Source organism: Electrophorus electricus, unplaced genomic scaffold (genome assembly GCF_041902795.1).
Source record: "Electrophorus electricus isolate QZ-2024a unplaced genomic scaffold, ASM4190279v1 Scaffold35, whole genome shotgun sequence".
Classification (NCBI taxonomy): Eukaryota; Metazoa; Chordata; class Actinopteri; order Gymnotiformes; family Gymnotidae; genus Electrophorus; species Electrophorus electricus.
In genome coordinates this window covers 1,581,604-1,602,048 of record NW_027658638.1, presented here as the reverse complement: position 1 = coordinate 1,602,048, position 20,445 = coordinate 1,581,604, and the positions used below count along the sequence as shown (strand labels likewise).

Genomic DNA, 20,445 nt, shown 5'->3' with positions numbered 1-20,445 from the left:
TTGTAAGGAACTTCACTGACACGCAATATCATCACCGACACATATGTAAAAAAATAATTCTTTATAGATACTATTTATAATGGACTTTAAAATATTCCCACACCACACATAGTGTGAGAACCTATGCTATAAAATCCTACGTCGCAGAAACGCATACAAAATAAAAGGCACTCGTAACTACCGGAAAAGTGACTCAGCCCCCTTGTGCAAAAAAATACAAAACAGGTTAACCCATATCATAATAACAAAAATGAAATAGAATAAATAAACATTAAAACACCACAAGTGAGCTTATGCACATAAAATGCTTTTAGTTCCCCACCCATCATTCAGGACTCGACTTGCTCCTAGGTTGCGCTTGCTCCTTGGTTATATCTCTCTCAGCGGCTCTGGGCCACGTCATAAAACATCAGCTGATACATGAGCTCTTTAAAAACATCATTTTACTCCGCATTAGCTCCAGGATTCTATCAAACTAAAAGGAAAACCCCTGGATCCCTTACCGCTCTAATACTGCTATTTTCCAGCGTCTGTTACAACCAACTGGTATATTTGCCAATGGCCATCCACCAAATATTAAGCATATGCCTTTTTATACTCCTTAATCCTCTGCAGTAAAATAAGGAAGCTCACAACCAATGGGCTATTCCCTCCTTAATTACACGGCTTCTGTAAATGCACAGTATTATCACTCACTCAATCACATCAGTTTTCACCCTACCACATATTGGTCAACTAATGTGACTGCAAACCAGGGTCAAAATCTGCAAAAAGGACACATAAACTTTATTGATTTAACTCGGCGGTGCACAGAATGATCACTCGGTACAGTGCATGCCGCTTAGTATTTTTGACCGATTTGCGTCAGAGCAAGATAGCAGTATTTTCAGACTTAGCCCCCACGCAGTTGTTCTTCACCTGGCCGCACGAGCCGAGAGATGGCTTGATGACTACTGATCTTAATCCGCATTGGCTAGAATCTCCACCAAAAAAAACGTACTCACAAACTGCAGTTAACACAGCACGCAGGCTATTAAAAATATTAAGTGTGAGTGGATAATATGCTTAGATGTGATATTTTAGTTTATAGTCTTCCATGAAATGGTACATATTTGTATGACTACCACAAGAGCTAACAACTCTCGTAATGAGCGGCAGGGAAAAGTGTCCGGTTTGACGGCTCAGATCCTCCACAGATTTCAGATGGCTACTTTTGCTGACCACCAAGGAGAGTCACAGCTTATCTCGAACAAGTCTATAAATAGAAGTGAAGACGTGTGTGGGTTGGTACTGTCACTCTTGGAAACAGAAAAGCAAATAGCACATAGCAAATCGTGCAGAACTGATTTACGCATTCACAGTATTTAATTTGCAACTATCCATTTATACACATTTAAACATAATGTATATATTTATTCAAAAACGTTATGGTGTATTTGTGAATTTGTTTTATTTTGTACAGAATTTGCAGATTTCTATTAATTTTGTGTATTTTGTTTTACGTGTATGCTGTTGCACAAATAAAACTGCATGTTTCAGTAGCTACATTTGTAAATATCGATTCACTAGCTCAAAAAAAATCTGATCCTTTTTGACGTTATAGTAGCTGGTCCGGCCTGTAGGTATAGGTACATACTTGAGGCGAGGCGCAGTTCATCTCGAAATCCATTTATTTTTCCCCTCCCCCAATGCCTAGATCGCGCGAGACTAGGTTGAGCTCGAGAAGTCGGAGGAAAAAGCGTCGCAGCATTTGAACTACGGACAGTCAGTTAAAAGAAGGCATTTTCAATAGAAGCGAAAATCCGCAATCATGGCTGAAACTAATCCGGATCTTGGGGATAATGTTAAACAAGAAGAATCGTTAGATGCTTCTCCGGTCATCGGGGGAGATGAAGAGGCACTACAAGAAAACACAAATGGCGTTAAAACGTAACTCCTGTTTTATTGTACAGTCGTTGGTCGTTGTGGTTTGTAGCTAGCTAGCTTTAACTGTTCAAAGCCAGTCTCCATGTTTTTGCAAGCTAGCTAGTTATATTTAACGGCTCATATTAAAAGTATAAAATTGCTAGCGAGCTAATGTTTTGACGTTTGGTCTTAAGTTAGCGTTAACGTTAACGTTAAATACGTTCCTTAAGCGTGGTCGTTTTGGTTTAAAAATCTGCAGAACTCATGCTTTGTCGCTGGCTAGGATATCTGCATTTCCTAGCTAAGTCAGCTAGCTAGCGAGCTAACGCTCATTGACTAGGTTATAGTAGGCCTATTTACTGCTAGCTACTCCTAGCTAACTTGCTAAGAATATTTCTCCCACTTATGTAGCTAGCTATCTAGCTCCTAGTCGTTCTTCCTAGTTTATGCGTACGTTAATTTCCTAGCTGGCTACTTATATTGTATTTAATTTTAATGGAGCTAGACTGTGATTGTAGTAGCTAAGTTAATTACTAGCTGGATAATTTCCACACTAGTTTCGTAGCTAGCTAACGCTAACTAGCTAACAGTAGATTAGTTATTGGTTATTGGACGTAACAGAATTTTTGTTAGCTAGCTATGTTAACTAGAAGTTTGAATATATAGCTAAGTTACTTTAGTCTCGTGAAATGAGCTCCGCTAATGGTTAAGGTTACGTTGTAAATATCACACACACATTCGTATTATGCCATGCGACTATTTTTAATCCAGAACATTTTCATCAGAAATAGCTAGGCTTCTGTTGGCATTTCTTTTTAGAGCAACGTGGAGGAAAGTTTGTTCTGTAATCGGCATAAAGACAAATATCTGAGATTCCTTTGTTTACTATTTTTGATTTCTTGAGTTATAGTAGATTAGGGTTATCATAGATATCGGTCTGCTGTGGTAAACACTCGTTTTTTCATCTCTTTGTCTAGTGATGCAGAGGAGACTCCCAGGGAGAAGTCAGAGGCAAAAGAAAAAGAGAAATCCTCTGGTGGCCGAAAGTCCAATCGCTATCACCCCTATAAGGACAGGCATGGTGGACCTGGAGACAAGAAAGCTGCCCACCGAAATCGCGTGTTTATTAGCAATATTCCATATGATATGAAGTGGCAAGCAATTAAAGATCTAATGCGAGAGAAAGGTAACCTATGCAGAGATTGCGCCATGCACAAGTGCTGCGGTCCCTCTGTCACCCTAGTGTGGGGCTCCATCCTTATCATGTGTGAAATATAGAGGCAGATGATTAGTGTACAGATAGCAAGTTGAATTTGAAAAATGTGGACAGTGTTTCTTTTTTTTTCCTCTTGGCAGGAGTTATATACAGTTTTGGTTTGAATTTTTCCAGATAAAGATACCTTTGGATATTTTTGGCCTTGTATTTGTGATCAGCTCCAACATGTAACCTCTGATAATCAGTAGTAGCCATTTTACTGTTGAATCTTTTGTAAGGTGACAATGATGCTGAAAATTGATTTTATTTGCTTGTGTTCTACTTGAATTTGGTTCCTAAAATGTTTTAGAGGGATGGTAAAGGTTGGCGGTCACCTTAAAACAGTACTGTGCTTGCTTGAAAACGAACTGTTTTTGAACTCTGTGCACCTACATAGTTGAATATTGTTGAATAGCTGTTTGGTCTCTGATGTGCTAATTTACATTATGGGATGGTGGTGTTTTGGGTGAAGTTAGTTGAAGGTGATTAACTGGGCTTTTTTACCTGTAGTGTCGTACCCAGGCCTGCTGTGAAGACACCACCGGTGTTTTAAATGTGTTGTTTTCTTTGGTATTTTCCCTTTTGTATGTCTCGTAGTCGGTGAGGTTACATACGTGGAGCTCTTTAAGGATGCTGAAGGAAAGTCAAGGGTAAGTGATGGCAACTCTGCTAGGCTGTGTGAGGCGTTAAATGCCCTCCATAGCTTCATTCTCTAATGTGTTGAACAAGGGAACACACACCCGTGACTGGTACTCCACTGGTAATGGTTTTTTTGTGGGTAGCCTAGTCAGGATACTGTTGATGACTGCTGACCTTTTGACCTTGGAATGGTTTGTTGATGCTAAAGTGATTTTAGTGGGAAAAATCAAATGTTTATTTTACCTGAGCAACGAAAACTCCAGTTTATCTGGCTGTACTTTTTAATTGGTGGTTTCAAGTTTGGCTGGAGCTATATCTTCTAGGAAACATGATTTATTTGATGATTGGCCAGGTGTTTTATTGATCATTTTAAGACTTGATAATGCAATAAGAGACCTTCGACAGAAAGTGTATGTTAAGGGTAATTTATTTCTATTTAAGATTTGATGGGTTTTATTGTGTAACTTGCTTCATCTTTCAGCTTTCCTTCTTAAATCATGTCCATCTCTGTTTAAATTGCAAGTGTTTCATAAATGTCTTTTACAGGGATTATAAAATGCAATTTTAAGAACATGTAAATTCAAAATGTTACACTCAGAATATTTTACACTTTTTAAAGTCTGTAACCTTTTGTTCTGACGGGCAAACTATCTTCACTATCTTCACCCAGACAAATGATGCATTTTCACATTTCACATGACCTTGCTTTATAAAAAAAATCTCTTTGGTTTTTTATTTTTGTTTGTGTTCAATAATTCAAATTACAAGATATTTGAGCTACAAAAACAAGGTATTGGAGTTGGTAGAATATTACTTTCCAATTACCAATGCACTATTTGTCAATATATACTTTGTGCTCATCTTGTTTGACTGTATTAATTTGAGTGGTTCATTTATTCTCCTCTTCTGGCCTGTATGTGGAATCCTCCTGTACTGCTAACAGGGCTGTGGGTAAGAACAAACCTTATGGAAAGTAGTGTTTTTTTTCCCCTTAACATACTTTATTAAAGCATGGTTCTTCATTTTGTGGAAGTGATTCTCTTATGCTTTGTAGGGTGGTTGAATTCAAAGATGAGGAGTTTGTGAAGAAAGCGTTGGAGGTCATGAATAAGCATGATCTCAATGGCAGACCTCTGAACATCAAAGAGGTATGAAACCTTTTTTTACTTTACCATGAAATGTATACAATTTTAGTTCTTGGCTAGTTCTTGTTTGTGTTTGCTTTTGTCATGGATAAAAAAAATTGAATCATGTAGCTATAGATAATGTAATTTTCTTCTGAGTATGTGTTTACAAATACCTAAAGAGGTTCCTTTTTGCTTTTTTTTCTTGAATAATTAGTTTTGTAATGTAGCTGTGGCGATTAATTTTATACTATAGTGAGAGTAGTTGTCTGCCGTACAAGTATAAGAAATTGGTAGGGATGGGTATAGTTAAGAATTTATCGGTACTGAAATTGATACTGGTATTGCTCATCAATTCTGATATTTCAGTGCTCTGATACTGCCCTCCATAATTTAGGGCAATAAATAGATACAAGATAAATGTCAAAAGATTCAATGGTTATTTTGTTGCATGGTAAATTTTTATTTATTTATTTATTTTTGCAGAAAAACTAGTTCTTTCTTTCTTTACCTACATATCAGGGAGGAGTGATTGCTGCATATGTCTGGTGGTGATGTCTTAATGCTGCTTCACTATCATAAGATAGCACTCTGCCAAGCTCACCAGTGATCTTTTTCTTCGCAACTTTATACCAGACAGGCATGAGGATATTAGATAACGTGCCTCTGGAAGGGCCGTGGTCACTAGGGTCATCTCCCTACAGTTAACAACCGTAAGCAATACAAAATAGTTTTATTGGTTGCCAGGACACCTTTCACTTCACGCTCACACTACGTTCACTTACACTAGTTCACACTTGCACTACATTCACGATGATAGCAGGCGACCATTAATTTCCTATGTGAGTGTGCTTTTAAGTTGAAATTTCTCAGCAAGCTGCAAGTGACAGTTGACAAATCAAGTTGAATTTTTACAGCTTTATGCAAAACATTTTGGCACAGTAGTCTAAGTGGTTCCAGTTAATTCCACAAACCAATCAGTCGGGCATTGTCTGAGGTCCCAAGCCTCTTCTCCCAGAACATAGCTCAATAGTTGGCTAGCTTAGCCTGCATGCTAACCAGTTTTTAGTTAACTTGACCAGCTACAAGACTAAGCAGTTAGGGTTACAAATTATTTGAGTTTAAATGAATATATGTTAAAATGAAACTAATTACTTGAGCAATTTACTGCACATTTGCTTATCAGGAAGGAGGTAAACAGTGTACACTGCCGCATGCAAAAACATGAGCAGCCTGTAGCACACCCACAGAGACACGAGGTGACATTAGCGACTATGCTAGCTATTGTTTACCGGTCATATCTAGACTCCACTATAGTGAAGGGCTGTAAATCTTTCATAATAAAATTGGCCACATCCCTGTGATATTCTGCTGTTTGCAGGAGGGGAGATCTTCCCTCCTCTAGCAATGGAGAATGGGCTGGGTGTCTGGCTTCTGACAAAGTTGTGGCAGCTACTTGTCTGGAATTGTTTAGGAACATAAATTAGAAGACTTTTATTTATTTATTTATTTTTTATATAAATATAAAGGCTTTACACGCAACTACAATTGTGCATATATTGCATTTAGTTGCATTTTCATTAAATTTAGTGAAGTGAGCCCACACTTTTGAATATTTTATCCTTGTAGCCATGATTAAATAGCATAGAATGATGCTTTGCATTCCAAACGGTTAAGAATATGGTTAGCCAATCTGAGTTATGCAAATTCTTATGTCACATGGAGCAGAGCACTCCTGTTACTGATCCAATTTAGCCGTAACCATTTAAAAATGTCAGCTATGTAAGAATACATTAATGTTAAATAAATACAGGTGTAACCACCATTTTGTCGTTGAAATTCAGTATTTCGGTATTAACCAGTCAGCAATCGGTAGCGATTTAGTACTGGCTCTCCATACCCATCCCTATAAATTAGTATATGTTATTATAAGAAATTTCAATTTGGCATGCACCACATTAACTATATTAATGCATCATCTTCAGAGATTTTGGTGAATACTGTATGTGATTTTAAGCGTATTATTTGGATCAGGATCCTGATGGAGAGCATGCACGACGAGTGCTGCAGCGGGGTGGGGGAATGTACCCTGGAGGCAGGGGGCAGGATGGGGGTCCAGGAGGAATGAGTCTGCCTCCCTCCATTGTTAACAATCCCAACATCCCCCCTGAGATCATCAGTGCGCTACAGGCGGGGAGACTCGGGTCCACAGTTTTTGTGGCCAACGTAAGACAAATCTCTCTCACTTTCCTACTTATGCTTTGTCCAACCAAGCTGCACCTGAGCTTGGATGTTCATGTTTTTAGAGTGCGCCAACTAAATTGAGTCACACCTTAAAGAATAGGAACCGTTTTCCCTACACCTTGTAAGACTGCTTGAGCACCTTAATGGTGTATTTAACATTAATTTTAGTGGAAATAGTACTTTCAGATTAACATGGATGTATCTTGAAATGTAAGTATTCCATCTGTAATGGAAGGTGTTTTTGCGGTTTGGTACAGCTGCACTGGAGATTACCTGTAGCCTGTGTTCTTATAGTTAGCTTTCCTGTGTCTAATACTTACTCGGTGCTGGAACATACAGTGACTGGTCTGTAAACTTGCAGTAATTCCTGAGATAATTACAAACTAAAAATAGTTTAAAATCATCAAATCAATTGCTTGGAAATCCCTTTAATCCTCATTTAATCCTATGCAGTTTGATGACCAGACTTTGCTTTATGTGTAGTTGGATTTTAAGGTGGGCTGGAAGAAGCTGAAGGAGGTGTTCAGTATGGCTGGAGTGGTTAAGAGGGCAGATGTGAAGGAGGATAAGGATGGCAAGAGCAGAGGCATGGGCACTGTCACCTTTGAACAACCACTTGAGGCTGTGCAGGCCATCTGTATCTTTTACACTTCTGCAACGCATGTGTATTTGTCAGAATACTGTATTCTTTCGTTTTTATATTTCTTAACCATGGCAACCAGCCATGTTCAATGGTCAGATGCTGTTTGACAGACAGATGCATGTTAAAATGGTGAGTTGTTTTGAACTTGGGTTTCATGCTTCTCGCAGGTAGCCAAATGGTGGTGGTTAAATTCTGTTGAAGGATTTAACTTTAACCCAAATGAGTTGTAGTGATTTGGTAAGCATGATTTATGCATTTGTTTGTATACCTTACTTATAGGATGATAAGTCTCTTCCACCAGATGACTTCCGTCCGGTTGAGAAGCCACCTCAGTTGCCCAGTAAGAGTTTCTGCATCTTTTTTTCTTTCATTGTCCCTATTTTTACATTTCATTGTTTGTTTTGATATGAAAAGTCAACAATTAGAAGAGTGATTTTATGAAAACCAAAAATACTGTGCTGCATGCTCAAACTCCTATAACTCTGGTAGAAGGTAGGGGTGGCGCCAGATCCAATATTCAAAGTTTTTACAAATATTTAAAGGTTCTGGCAAGAAGAAAAAGTCAAATAGCTGGTATTCCTTTTAACTGAGTTTATTATAATGTTGATTATCTCTTGTTTTCGTGTTGGACCTGCATTATGAGAAGCAGAGTTTGTAGGACTAGGAGATTAGCCTATGTTACCTTTGCCAGCGTAGTTACTAGCTAGCCAGTCCACCTACATGTTGTGGTCATTGTTCAGTCAGTCTGTCACAACAGCTGCAGATTTCACACTGGAGAAATGTTGTGCAATTCATAGCTATTCTAGCAAAGTTCCTGTGTTGCTATTTCCACTTGGAAGATGCAGTGAAGCTTTTTTGGCCAGGAGATGATTAGGCTAGCATTTGCCTGTTAGCCCTGAAACCTAGGCCAAGTTATTGGCAGTGTAGATTGCTTTGAATTGCAGCTGCACATATAAACAAGGATTGGCATGTTTGCATAGCTTGTTCGGCTACTCTCCTTTTTACAGATCTATAGCAAGGTAGTGCTGCTGTCTACTAGTAAGTTACCTCCAGACTTATCAGTGTATTTTTGATAGCAGGAACAAGTCATGCAGAGTCTGTCACCCACAGTTACAAGGTCTGTGCTGAATTGAACCAGAACAACTCAGTGTTAAGGGATTAGTTACACAAATTAGTTACTAATGAGCTAATGGAGCAAATATTATGAAGCTAATTGGATGGTACAACAATGCTACTTTCACCAAATCTTAGAGGAAATGTGATTGAGCAGTGACTTTATATTAGATCAAGCCTCATAAAATAGGAAAATATGAATAACTTCATGGGTGCAAGTGAATCGTTTTGCGAAACGTTTTAGCTAGCAAGCTAGATGTTTGAATGAGGAAGGAAATGTTTCTGATGTGAAGGGTAAATCCTTAGTGATTTCGTGGTTGTTTATTGGACAGTTACACACATTCATCAATAACAGTGATTAGATGGATAAGGCATGAGGAACACATAAATCACACAGTGAGAGGCAGATGATGTGTGTCTTAACCTATATATCTAACCTCTCATAGGCTCTTTTACTCTGACAAACTTGAAATGGCAGATTCAGGATATATTGGTCATATTTCTGCACTGTATTATCACAAAGATATAAAAAATATTTAGCGACTTCAAAGCAGACACGCCAGAGCTTGAGCCAACCGCACTGGGTTAAACAAAGCCTCCTGTCTGAGTTTACTGAGATGAATGTAATAAACAGGCAATGCCAACAACTACTGCTTCTGTGCCTTTGTTAAAAATACCAGAGCCCATGAATCCAGGAATGTTGAGGTGTGTATTCAAAACATAGGTTAACAATGGCAACCAGACAGCAATGATTCACAAAAGAAGCAGTGATGGGCCGTCACGCAGAGCAGGAACCATTTAGCAGATGTCCAAACAGCAGGTAATAAATGTGAAGATATGGGCATTACCTGGTCCTGGTCCTGACATGAGCCATATCTACTCCCAATAGCTCTGTGTGGCTCCCAACTGGACTAGCTAACACAAGGCAAGGTAGTTCTGGTCATGAAGAACCCCAACAAGGGACAAGCACCATCCAGTTACAGATGAGTAACCTGCCTGAACAGCATTTGCAGTGTGCATTATCCTGCTGATCAGTGGCCACTGCCTTTAGGCAATACCGTTGCCATGAACTGGCTCTGCACTAATGTTTAGGGAGGTGGGATTCACATGCCAGGTACCACGGTTTCTCAGAAGAACATTGCATCACAATGCCTCAGCTCTCAGCTTGCATGACTTCTTCCCATAGTGCAACTTGGTGCAATCACCCCAGGTGAGTGAGACTCATGCCTGGCCGTACAAATAATGTAGGAAATAACCTTATGCAACAGACCAGGCCACCTTCTTCCATTGCTTATGGTTCAGTTCTGATACTCATATGTCCATTGTATGTACTTTTCACAGTGGACAGGGTCAACACGGGCACTCTTACTAGTCTACGCAGCCCCATATGCATCTTGATAGATGCCATTGTGTTGAGAGAATGTTATTCACTTATTCTGTCAGTGGTTTTAATGTTGTGGTTGATAGGTGTTGTGGTTGATTGGGACCCCAAAACTGGTTCTAGGAATGTCCAGCAGGTCCCAGGAATGATAACATTGACCTCACTCTCAAGGAATGCAGTCCTAATATTGATAAATATTGCAGAATGTTTGTGGGAGGTGGTTGTGTATTTGTTTTGTATTTTTGATGGTTTGTATGTATGTGTGTTTTCAGGAGGTCTGGGGGGAGTTGGAATGGGTTTGGGCCCAGGTGGGCAGCCAATCAACACCAACCGACTGAGTGGTGGAGGGATGGGATCAATGGGTCCTGGAGGTTAGAACGCTTACTTGTGCAGGCACACCCTTTTTGTTAACACATTTAGCAGTCATTGATTAATGGGAGTAAACATAAGCTCACATAAAAAAATGAGACCTTTTGAGATGTTTTTGATTTTGGTTTTTAAGTGGTTCTCTGTGTAGATATAAGTGTTGGCAGTAGCAGTATTCTGCAGTTTTGTTTGTATCTGGCCTTAATATCTGTGTTTTTAAATAGCAATATAATTATCTTAAACCTTAGGAAGTCTTATTAATAAGTACATTTTCAATTGTTGAACACATTTGGTAAGCTTCATAGTTGAAACACAGTTCGGTCCTAAATGGTTTAATACATTTTAAATGAGAAGAGTAAAGCCATAGAGGCATGGGGAGGTTAGTCGACCAGACAGGAATGTGGCTGTCCTTACTTGTTCTACTCAAGCCAATGCTTTGCATTAATGTATTGGTTAGTAATGTGAGGGTTCTTGTGGTTTCAGCAACTCATTATTTGGCTTTTAAGAATAGACAACTGAACACGTTCATAAATACTTCATGCATTCACAATTATTTAAAATGCTTTTGAATTTGAAGAATAAATGTTTTCCATGACAATAATATAGGATACTACAGTCATGGCCAAATGTTTTGAGACTAGCACAGATTTTGGATTTCAAAGTTTGCTGCTTCAGTTTTTATGTTGGCAATTTGCATTAACTCTAGCTTGTGAAGAGCGAACAGATGAATTGCAATTAATTGTAAAGTCATTGCCATGAAAAATGAACATAATCACACAAATTTCTGCATTCCAGCCACTGCGTTTCAGCACTGTCACAAAATGGCCTGCTAACATCATTTCAGTGATTGTTCTTATTACTTCAGGAAAAAGTTAATTGAACCATTTATCGAATCAATATCTTCACTGCAACTGAACCTCTCTCTTTGAAGAAGGCTTCAGGGGGACCAAGAAAGTGTCAAGTCCATCTCCTAAAGAGGATGCAGCTATGAGATCAAGTCACTAACAGTATCTGTACACACAGATAGGCGAAGGCTTTTGGGGGATGGCTTGGTGTTGAGAAGGGCAGCAAAGTTGCCACTTATCTCCGAGAAGAACATCAAGGACAGAGTGACATTCTGCAGGAAGTATAGGGATTGGACTGAAGAGGACTGGGCCAAAGTTATTTTCTCTGATGATGCCACTTTCAGACTGTTTGGGACAAATGATCGTCTGTGTCACGCCAACAGTGAGGCATCCTGAGACCATTTGTGGGTGTGCTTCTCATCTAAGGAAATGGGTTTGCTAAAAATTTTGCTTAAGAACTCTGCCACGAATAAGGAATGGTATCAAAACATCCTCCAAGAGCAACTTCTCTCAACGATCCAGGAGCAATTTGAAAAATGCATTTTCCAACATGACTGAGCACCCATGTCCCAAGGCAAAAGTGATAACCAAGTAGTACAGTGAACAAAACATTGAAATTTTGGGTCCATGGCCAGGAAACTCCCCAGATCTTAATCCTATTAAGAACATGTGGTCAATCCTCAAAAAGAGGATGGACAAACGAACAAACAAACTTATCAAACCCAAGCACTGATTAGGCAAGAATGGGTTGCCATCAGTCGAGATTTTTCCCAGAAGCTGATGTCCAGTATGCCAAGACGAATTGCAGACGTCTTCAAAATGAAGGATCAACACTGTAAATATTAAGTCTTTGCTTAAACTGGATGTATTTGTCAATAAAAAGTTTTTTTAAAAACTTATGCTTAAAATTGTACTTCACGCTACCATATATAAACATTTGACAAAAGGATCTAAAAAAAAAAAACAAACTGAGGCAGTAAACTTTGTGAAAACCAAAATTTGTCAGTCTCAAAACCTTTGGCCATGACTATACATCTGTTCAGGTATATATTTTTCGTAATACTGATTTTAAAAAATAGCATTTTAAAAATTGCTTTTATGTGGACTGAACCTTAAATATGTAATGTTGATGCTTAATGTGTATGTTTTGGGAAATATTTTTGCAGGGCTACCGAGCCCATTACTTGCCATTAAGTATAGAAATCAACACTAAGTTCATAGGTGTTGGGTGTATTCCAGGAACATGCATACTAATAAATATGTAAGTCCCTCTCAATTGGAGCAGCCAGAAAATGCAATAAATGTAAGAGTCTAGGTAAACATTTTATTCCTTGCACTGTTGAGGTAAAGTGGCAAAGCCAGATAAGTTTGACTACCTAATCAAATATGTTGAATGTGTTTGAAAACAATATTTGCCATTGAATGAAACGCTGAATAAACTGACATAGATTACTGTATAAAAGTTAAGATATTAATTATGCAAGTTGCAAGTTTAACTATGATTTTGTCTGTTTAGGTATGGATGGAGGTGGCTATGGAGGCATGAACAGAATGGGAGGTACGAGATGACTAAGGACATTTTCACACTTGTCCCTATTTGAGGAAAGGGTTTATCGCTGGTTAGCTTTCACAAACAAGAACTCCATTTTAACCTTGGCTTGATGGTAGGATCAATGGTAGGATTAGCTTCATTCGTCATTTATTTTGCCTGTATACAAATACTCAGGCGGCAAGGAACAGTGCTTTTGGGATGCACAGACTTTCACCATGCAGGAGCATCTGCAAACAAGGAGTTATTCTCATTTAAGATGATTTTTGCATTGTATGTCTGTAGGTTGGCTTTTTTCCCCCCTGTAAAATATACTTATGGTGCTGTGCAAAAAATTTTAGGTACCTGAGAAAAATGGATTAAAAAAACTTTATCTGGACAGAAAGTGTTTTATTTACTATGAAAATTCATGAAGCTTGAAAAGAATGCAATAAGTTGAAGCAGTCACTTTACAAAGTGAATCAATTATGCAGCCCCACACACGGCATTGGGAGCAGATTACTTCCACACTTGCTGCTCATTTCTTCAGAGCTTGCTAAAAATGAACCCCAGACCACTGATTTCAGAAGGACCAGAGACTAGTATTCTGGACCGAGCTCTTTCACACTTGACCAAATTTACCAAACTCACAGAGCAAGCAGACATGGGTCTGGGGAAAAGCTGTAGTGTGAAAACGCTATAATTTTTATTTAAGCTTCTGTTTTTGATCCAGTCGTACACTGATCAATAATCAACCCTGTGTGTGTGTGCGCGTGTGTGTGTGTATGTGTTTGAATGTTGCAGGAATTGGTGGTGGATTTGGGGGCATGGATGGAGTGGGTGGGATGGCTGGATTCGGAGCCAGAGACATGGCACCCATGGGTAGAATGGGAGGTAAAGCTTTCTTCTCTGTTTTGTCAGTCAGTTTTCTTGGCTCTTTTTGTCCTTGTAGCTATGACTTACTGAGTTCTGTGTTTTGTCAGACATGTATCGGTCAGGTATGGGGGGGATGGATCGGGACTTTAGCCGGAGTGAGATGGGGATGAACCGGTCTTTTGGTGACTCGTTTGGAGGACTGGGTAAGTAGAGCATGTACACACATCTCCTGTCTCATACACTTGCATCTCTAGCACACACAGTCACGTGTGGTGTCTTTAAAGTGTGGACATGCCTTTGAAAAGATGTTGGTGTGTCTACTTCTGTTAGCGTATATGTACATGCTCTTATATGTGTATTTCGTTTGTGCTGAAAGGCTGTTTTTCCCCAATAGGTGGTGGAATGGGAGGCTATGGGGGAGGCATGGGAAGTGCTGGCATGGGACCCATAGGGGCAGGATTAGGTACATACATGTTCACCTTTTAAACACTTTCACACCAAAATGGGGGAGCACAGGGAGTAATTGTAAGCCTGCAAGATATACATATCTATATATATATATACACACACACACACAGAGTTTATATATTAACATTCTAAACACCACACTGAAACATCTCTCTATCATGGAGTTTCATCTAACCCCATTGACCTTGTGAACATCATATGAAATCTTCAGCAATGCTGCTATGCCAGATGCACTCATACGGGCTAAAGAGTGACAATATGTGCATTTCAATGGGTGGTCTACAGATATTGTACAATACAATACCTACAATATGTACCTGTAAGGTGGCTTTATCTGATAAAGTGGCCAGAGAGTGTAGATGCACGTCACAATTGCCATGACACTACTGTTGTCCAATCACTGCTTTGTGACATTTAGCCTGCACATTTGCTGTTGCTTCTCTCAAGAATGCAATTAAAATCAAACATACTCCTGCATTTTATATATGTAGAGACAACACAGAAATACATTGAGATGCAATACGATAAAATGAATGGGCATTAAATCTTTAAAGTGGATACATTTGAGCCTTATGTAAGATAGCCAGCTATGTACCAAGTAGCATTGCTAGCCAGCTATCAGACAATTATCATTAGCAAACAGCCTAAATTAACTTATAACTAAAGTGTCTTATTCCTGTAGCAGGTAGTTTAGCTTGTTTCAAACATTTCTTGAAAAGACATAAATTAATTGCATAATTCCATGAAATAAGATGAAATGTCTGCCAAAAATGAATAAGTTAAATATTTTAATGTTTGTTACTGTATTTTATTATATAAAATCAAATGTATATAGACGTTAGAAGCTTCTAATTAAAGTGACTGATAAGTGTATAGCTCTGCAACCATTTCTGTAAATTGTCACAAATTGGTAGTACAGCTATAATGATATTGATCTGACCTTATATTGGTAACCCCCCCGACTAGTAATGGACTATTTTAACACCCAAATAGACATTAACATTGGTTTACAATAATTAATGACAAAATGAATCTCAAAATAATTTACATGAGGTGTATGGTTACACTGTTGCAGTATCTCAAAATGTACCATTTGAACATTTTATCTGAATTAAAAGCATTAGAATTACATTATAATTTTATACAAGCTATAGTTAAACATTACCTATTATTCAGGTCTACATTGCGCAGTTTGTGAAGAACGTAAAACTAAGTCTTAATTTCTACAGACTGCTGCAGCTAAATGTACATATATGGCTGTTCGGAGTTCTCAAGTCCTGTTATTATTTCTGTGTGCTCTGGAGAAAGAAGTATTCGGTCGTAGAACTGGATACCAGTTTATCGTTGCATAAGTCACATTTGAATGATTCAGAAATCTTAGTTTTTGTTTCCCCTGCCTGCAATGTCATCAGAATGCATATTCCACTACCATCCCCTTACACAATGATTGTCTGCTATGTTAAGACTGTTTGGGTGTAAAATTAAACAGTAATGGTTAAGTACGTGAAAACTTGTGCCCATGTCAAAGATGCTAAGAAATAATTATGGTCTATATTATATATTGATTGTAACATTAAATATGTTGTGTATTTTAAACATATAATTTCAGTCTAGCTGAATTGTAACCTTTGGAGGTAATGACAAGGTTAACATATTTTAGCTTACTTTGTTATTCAGAAGTCAAAAACTGACTTTGTTAACATTTAACAAAGCAAACTTCATACACACTTTTGTGATTATTAAATGAGTACAATGTAATTATACTATTGCAATCTGCTTTTGGTTCAGTATACCCAATCAAGCCATCAAAAAAATGATCTAGGTGTCCTAGAAATCATTCCCTTGTCTTAATAAATACAATGTTTCACATTGAGCTATAATGTAGCTTGAGCTATAATAGTAAATAAATCTAACAAATATACCAAACTTTTTATTTTTTCATTGTTTTGTTGAGGAAACAAACATTGGAATGTTTGCTGATGGTCAATGGAAAATTTGAAGCTTAGAAATTCTGCGTGTACAAGGTGTTCTAAACATTGTACAAATGTATTCTAAAATTAATGAGTATTAAGTTGTTAGTTAATGGTAAATCTTGAGAGCTGTACTGTTTTAAGCACATTTAATTTGTCATTATCCCAATGTTATTGATGACATTAAACTTAGCTACAGTAACAGCTGCTACAAATAGGATTAGCAATCTGTAAAGAGTATAAACTAGCACATTTTTTTTCATTTCATTTAACGTTACCCAGCTAATGTAATTGTTCTCATGAACAATTTCCATGTCCTTGTTACCTTGAGTCCTAGACTAGACAGATTCCAAGTGATGACACCAAATTCTTTAATTAATTTTCTTGAGACTGGTCTCGTGTACTACAACAATATGTCCAGATATGGTGCAGTGAAACAAAACTGATCAGAGCTTTGTAGCCTGACTTGTACATGGAGATGTGAAGTCAATGACTAATTTAATTATTAGTATTTAATTATTATGCATTTAATTATGCCACTACAGGTATATATTACTAAGTGTTTTAGCCTGTGTGTTTGTCAGTGACTGCTATTAACATCATTGGTGATTGTGGTGGCTGTTCTTTTGTATGGGCTCTTTTTGTGTGTGTGTGTGTGTGTGTGTGTGTGTGTGTGTGTGTGTGTGTGTGTGTGTGTGTGTGTGTGTGTGTGTGTGTGTGTGTGTGTGTGTGTGTGTGTAGGAGGTGGTATAGGCAATATGGGCATGGACCGCATGGGTGGTGGTTTTGACCGGATGGGCAGTAACATGGAAATAAACAGGGGTATTGGCCAGTACGGCACTAGCTCTGCTCACATTGGCAGTGGCATGTTGGACAGAGGGGCAGGATCAAAAGCAGGCTGCCAGATCTTTGTAAGAAATGTAAGTATGGATGAATGGGTGATGTGCATGAGTCCTCACATTACAGTGGTCATTGGTCCCGCCCCCCCTGGATTTCTCAACACTGCTCTTTGTACACAGCTGTCCTATGATCTCACTTGGCAGAAACTAAAGGAAAAATTCAGCCATTGTGGTAAGTGTTATGCATGAGCGCACAAACTATATTGTTACATTTTTGCAAGTACACAAATTGGGTGGAACAATTTTGTGAATGTTGCATTTTATATATTGTATTTATTGGTCCGTAATCTGGATATTTTAATGCATTTAAACAAGTAATGAGTTATGTTTGTGTTCATGTCCAATTTATTTTCTGACTTAGGCTGAGGTACAATACAAGATTTTGGCCTTGATTTTCAGTCTAGCTAAGTCTGAGCTAGTTGTCTCTAGTCTGCAGATTTTGGTTCAGTCAGGGGGCACATGCTGAGACTTTCCTGTGGATCAAGATTTAGAGAAGTTGGCAGACCTCAAACTTTTGACTTTTTTTTGTTTTTCTGGGGTTTTTTTTGTTTTTGAGGACCCACTATACTAGCAAATTATAAGGGTTGTCAATAGCCAGTGAAGTGTTAGAGCAAAAAGGTAAACACAGAACGTAAACAGCAAACGTGTTCATGTGTGCAGGGGACCTCCTATTATCAAGGACAATTTGGACATTTTCACACGAGTTTTTTTCCAGACCCAGGACTGCTTTCTCTGTTCAAATGTAAATGCTCTTTTAGGCTGTAGACATCACACTCAAACTCATGAGTGAGTCATGCAGTTGTGTTGAAATATCTGATTTTCGTTGTAATGCAGGAAAATTTGGGGGAAAACAATTCTTAGATATGTGCCTTAACTGCAAATTGGAGAGTTAAGTGCCAGGACTCTTTCTGTTGCTATGAAGACATGTTAAATGCGAACATTGCATTTCTGACCTGCACAGGTTCACCATTTGATTTTTGTTGTGGATTTAAATTTATTTACTGCTCAACTGTGGGCTGTTAGCTTAGTATTGCAGGCTAGCCTGGCAAGGCTAAGTTACAAAGCATTTAAAAGCATTTGTCTTAAGTCCATCCATGAAATTTGTAAAAAAAAAAAAAAAAAAAAAAATTGGCCCCAGGCCATTACTTATGTTGAGTCCTGTCTGATTGCTGGTCCTAGAGTTTGTTTCAAGCGAACCCCTGTGCATACGTTCACATACTGAAGCTATCCACTCCCAGCACCGCATGTGGTGTTGCATGACTGGTTCATTTTGTAATGGGACTGCGTTGATTTATTGTGTTAGTTCCCTTTTTCAAGTTGCATGATGGGGAGGAAAGGATTGCAGTGTATTTTCATGTAGGCTAGTCATATGATGGCACATGTTCTTATTATTCTGCATCAGTATATACCAGAATTTCATACAACTGGAGCAAGGTTATTGTAATAAGCTCATCTTTGTGAAGCAAAATGCTTGCATGCATAGCAAAAAACCTACAGGAACAGCTCCTTTGCATGTGCTTCTGCTTGGTGAAAATCCATGTATCCAAAACGTGCTGATCTTCACTGCTTCAGTTTTTTTTTTTTTTTCAGGGAAAATAATAAGCAGGATCAAAGTCTAACATTTCTCAAACTTGTGCTCAAGAAAAGTGAGATGGAATTGTGCAGTTGATCCTTGGTTTGAGTGGAATTCTTCTTTGTGAAAATAAACCAGCAATAATGAAACCCTCCCCCAGATGATCAAGTATTGGACTGAACTATTTGATTATGCCCAAAAAATTACTACAAGCATGCAGATAAAGGGGGGGGGGGAAATGGGCTGCACCTCACCCAGAAATGTTTTTGCAGTTTCTTTGTTTTTTGATTCAATGTAAATGGTGGCACAAACAACAGTAAGAAGTTGTACTATGTTTATATCTGAGCCTCCTAGCTATGTGCTAAGTGTCTGTTTCACCTAATTCTAACCCATTATGTTTACAATCCAGTAGTGTGTGATATGCTGAAAAACTCACTTGGGTCATTTTTAAAAATCCATTAGGACTATAAACATTGTGTAGTGTCTCCAAGGCTTTATGTAGATAAATCCTTTATTTTTCATTCCAGGTCAGGTGATGTTTGCAGAGATCAAGATGGAGAATGGGAAGTCTAAAGGCTGTGGGACAGTCCGGTTCGATTCTCCAGAGAGTGCTGAGCAGGCCTGTAGGCTTATGAATGGCACCAAAATAAACGGCAGAGAGGTGGATGTGCGCATTGACCGTAATGCATAACATAAAAACACTTATTGAGTTCATAAGGCCACCCTCTACTCCATCATCCCCAACTGTAACCTTTCAGACCTTTGTTTTGTTTTAAAAACACTTTTCTGAACTTTTGGACTGTCGTACACACCTCCCCACCCTACCCCGAGTGTGAATATGAACATCGACAGACTCCACTAGTGGATGTGTATAATGTTTAAGTACCATGACGTCTTCTTTTTTTTTCCCCTTCTTTTTTTGTAAACTCTTTTTAATTTGTGGATTACCAGTTTATTGGAATGGAAAAAAAATAAACTTTTTAATTTTTAAGCTTTGTTGTCCTCAATCTATGGATCAAAGTGTTGGCTACAACATTTTTTTTTTTGTAAGTTTTAGAGATTTAAGGTTCAAAGACTAATAAAACACAAAAATACCTGATAAATGGATTGCCTCTGTTCTTAAACCTATCAAATTTGAAAGAGGTCTGCAGTTAAACCTTATATTTGGGAAAACCTAAAAGCAAGCACATATAGGAGGTGGCCACTTTTGAAATACAACAGGCTAACCTCAAGCTTTTACTTGACATGGTTCCTTATAATTTAATGTTATATAAAGCCACATATGGTCTTTTTAAAGTGCATTAAACAGGGGAATTTGTTCATTTTTATGTATGAAAGAAAAGGTGGTAGTAGTAATAGTGTAGTCCTATTATAAAATGTATCATTTGCAATTGCAAATTAGACAAACATTTGGGTGAAGACACTGACTACATATTTCCTATTGTGGGGGAAACAGTTTTTGTGGTAACCCCAAACTAGCAATTGTGTTTGTCATTGAGAGGATATATGCAGGTGCAGTACCTAAACTTGTGGAAGAATGAATTCTAATCAACAGACCTAATTCTTCTTGTCTGAAACCAGGCCATTTGGACATAAAATATTAAACCTATAATGCA

The 20,445-nt window shown here is 38.2% G+C and overlaps 1 protein-coding gene across 1 annotated transcript; it reads left to right on the top strand.

Moving 5' to 3' along the window:
• The first annotated feature begins 1,726 nt into the window (after window positions 1–1,726).
• LOC145655805 (myelin expression factor 2-like) lies at window positions 1,727–19,820 on the top strand. The gene is made up of 17 exons (XM_081709284.1): window positions 1,727–1,929; window positions 2,883–3,091; window positions 3,758–3,810; window positions 4,743–4,750; window positions 4,854–4,947; window positions 6,958–7,149; window positions 7,651–7,804; window positions 7,890–7,939; window positions 8,090–8,150; window positions 10,577–10,675; window positions 13,032–13,073; window positions 13,848–13,937; window positions 14,027–14,122; window positions 14,314–14,382; window positions 17,099–17,277; window positions 17,377–17,428; window positions 19,357–19,820. The coding sequence occupies exons 1-17, from the start codon at window positions 1,811–1,813 to the stop codon at window positions 19,518–19,520; spliced, it is 1,731 nt and encodes a 576-aa protein (XP_081565410.1). The 5' UTR covers window positions 1,727–1,810; the 3' UTR covers window positions 19,521–19,820.
• The last annotated feature ends 625 nt before the right edge of the window (window positions 19,821–20,445 follow it).

Bases quoted from the DNA above. Each gene is read 5' to 3' on its own strand.
- LOC145655805 (XM_081709284.1), top strand. From the start codon at position 1,811: ATGGCTGAAACTAATCCGGATCTTGGGGATAATGTTAAACAAGAAGAA. The intron at 14,383-17,098 runs GTACATACATGT...GTGTGTGTGTAG, and splicing joins ACCCATAGGGGCAGGATTAG to GAGGTGGTATAGGCAATATG. The intron at 17,429-19,356 runs GTAAGTGTTATG...TTTTCATTCCAG, and splicing joins GGAAAAATTCAGCCATTGTG to GTCAGGTGATGTTTGCAGAG.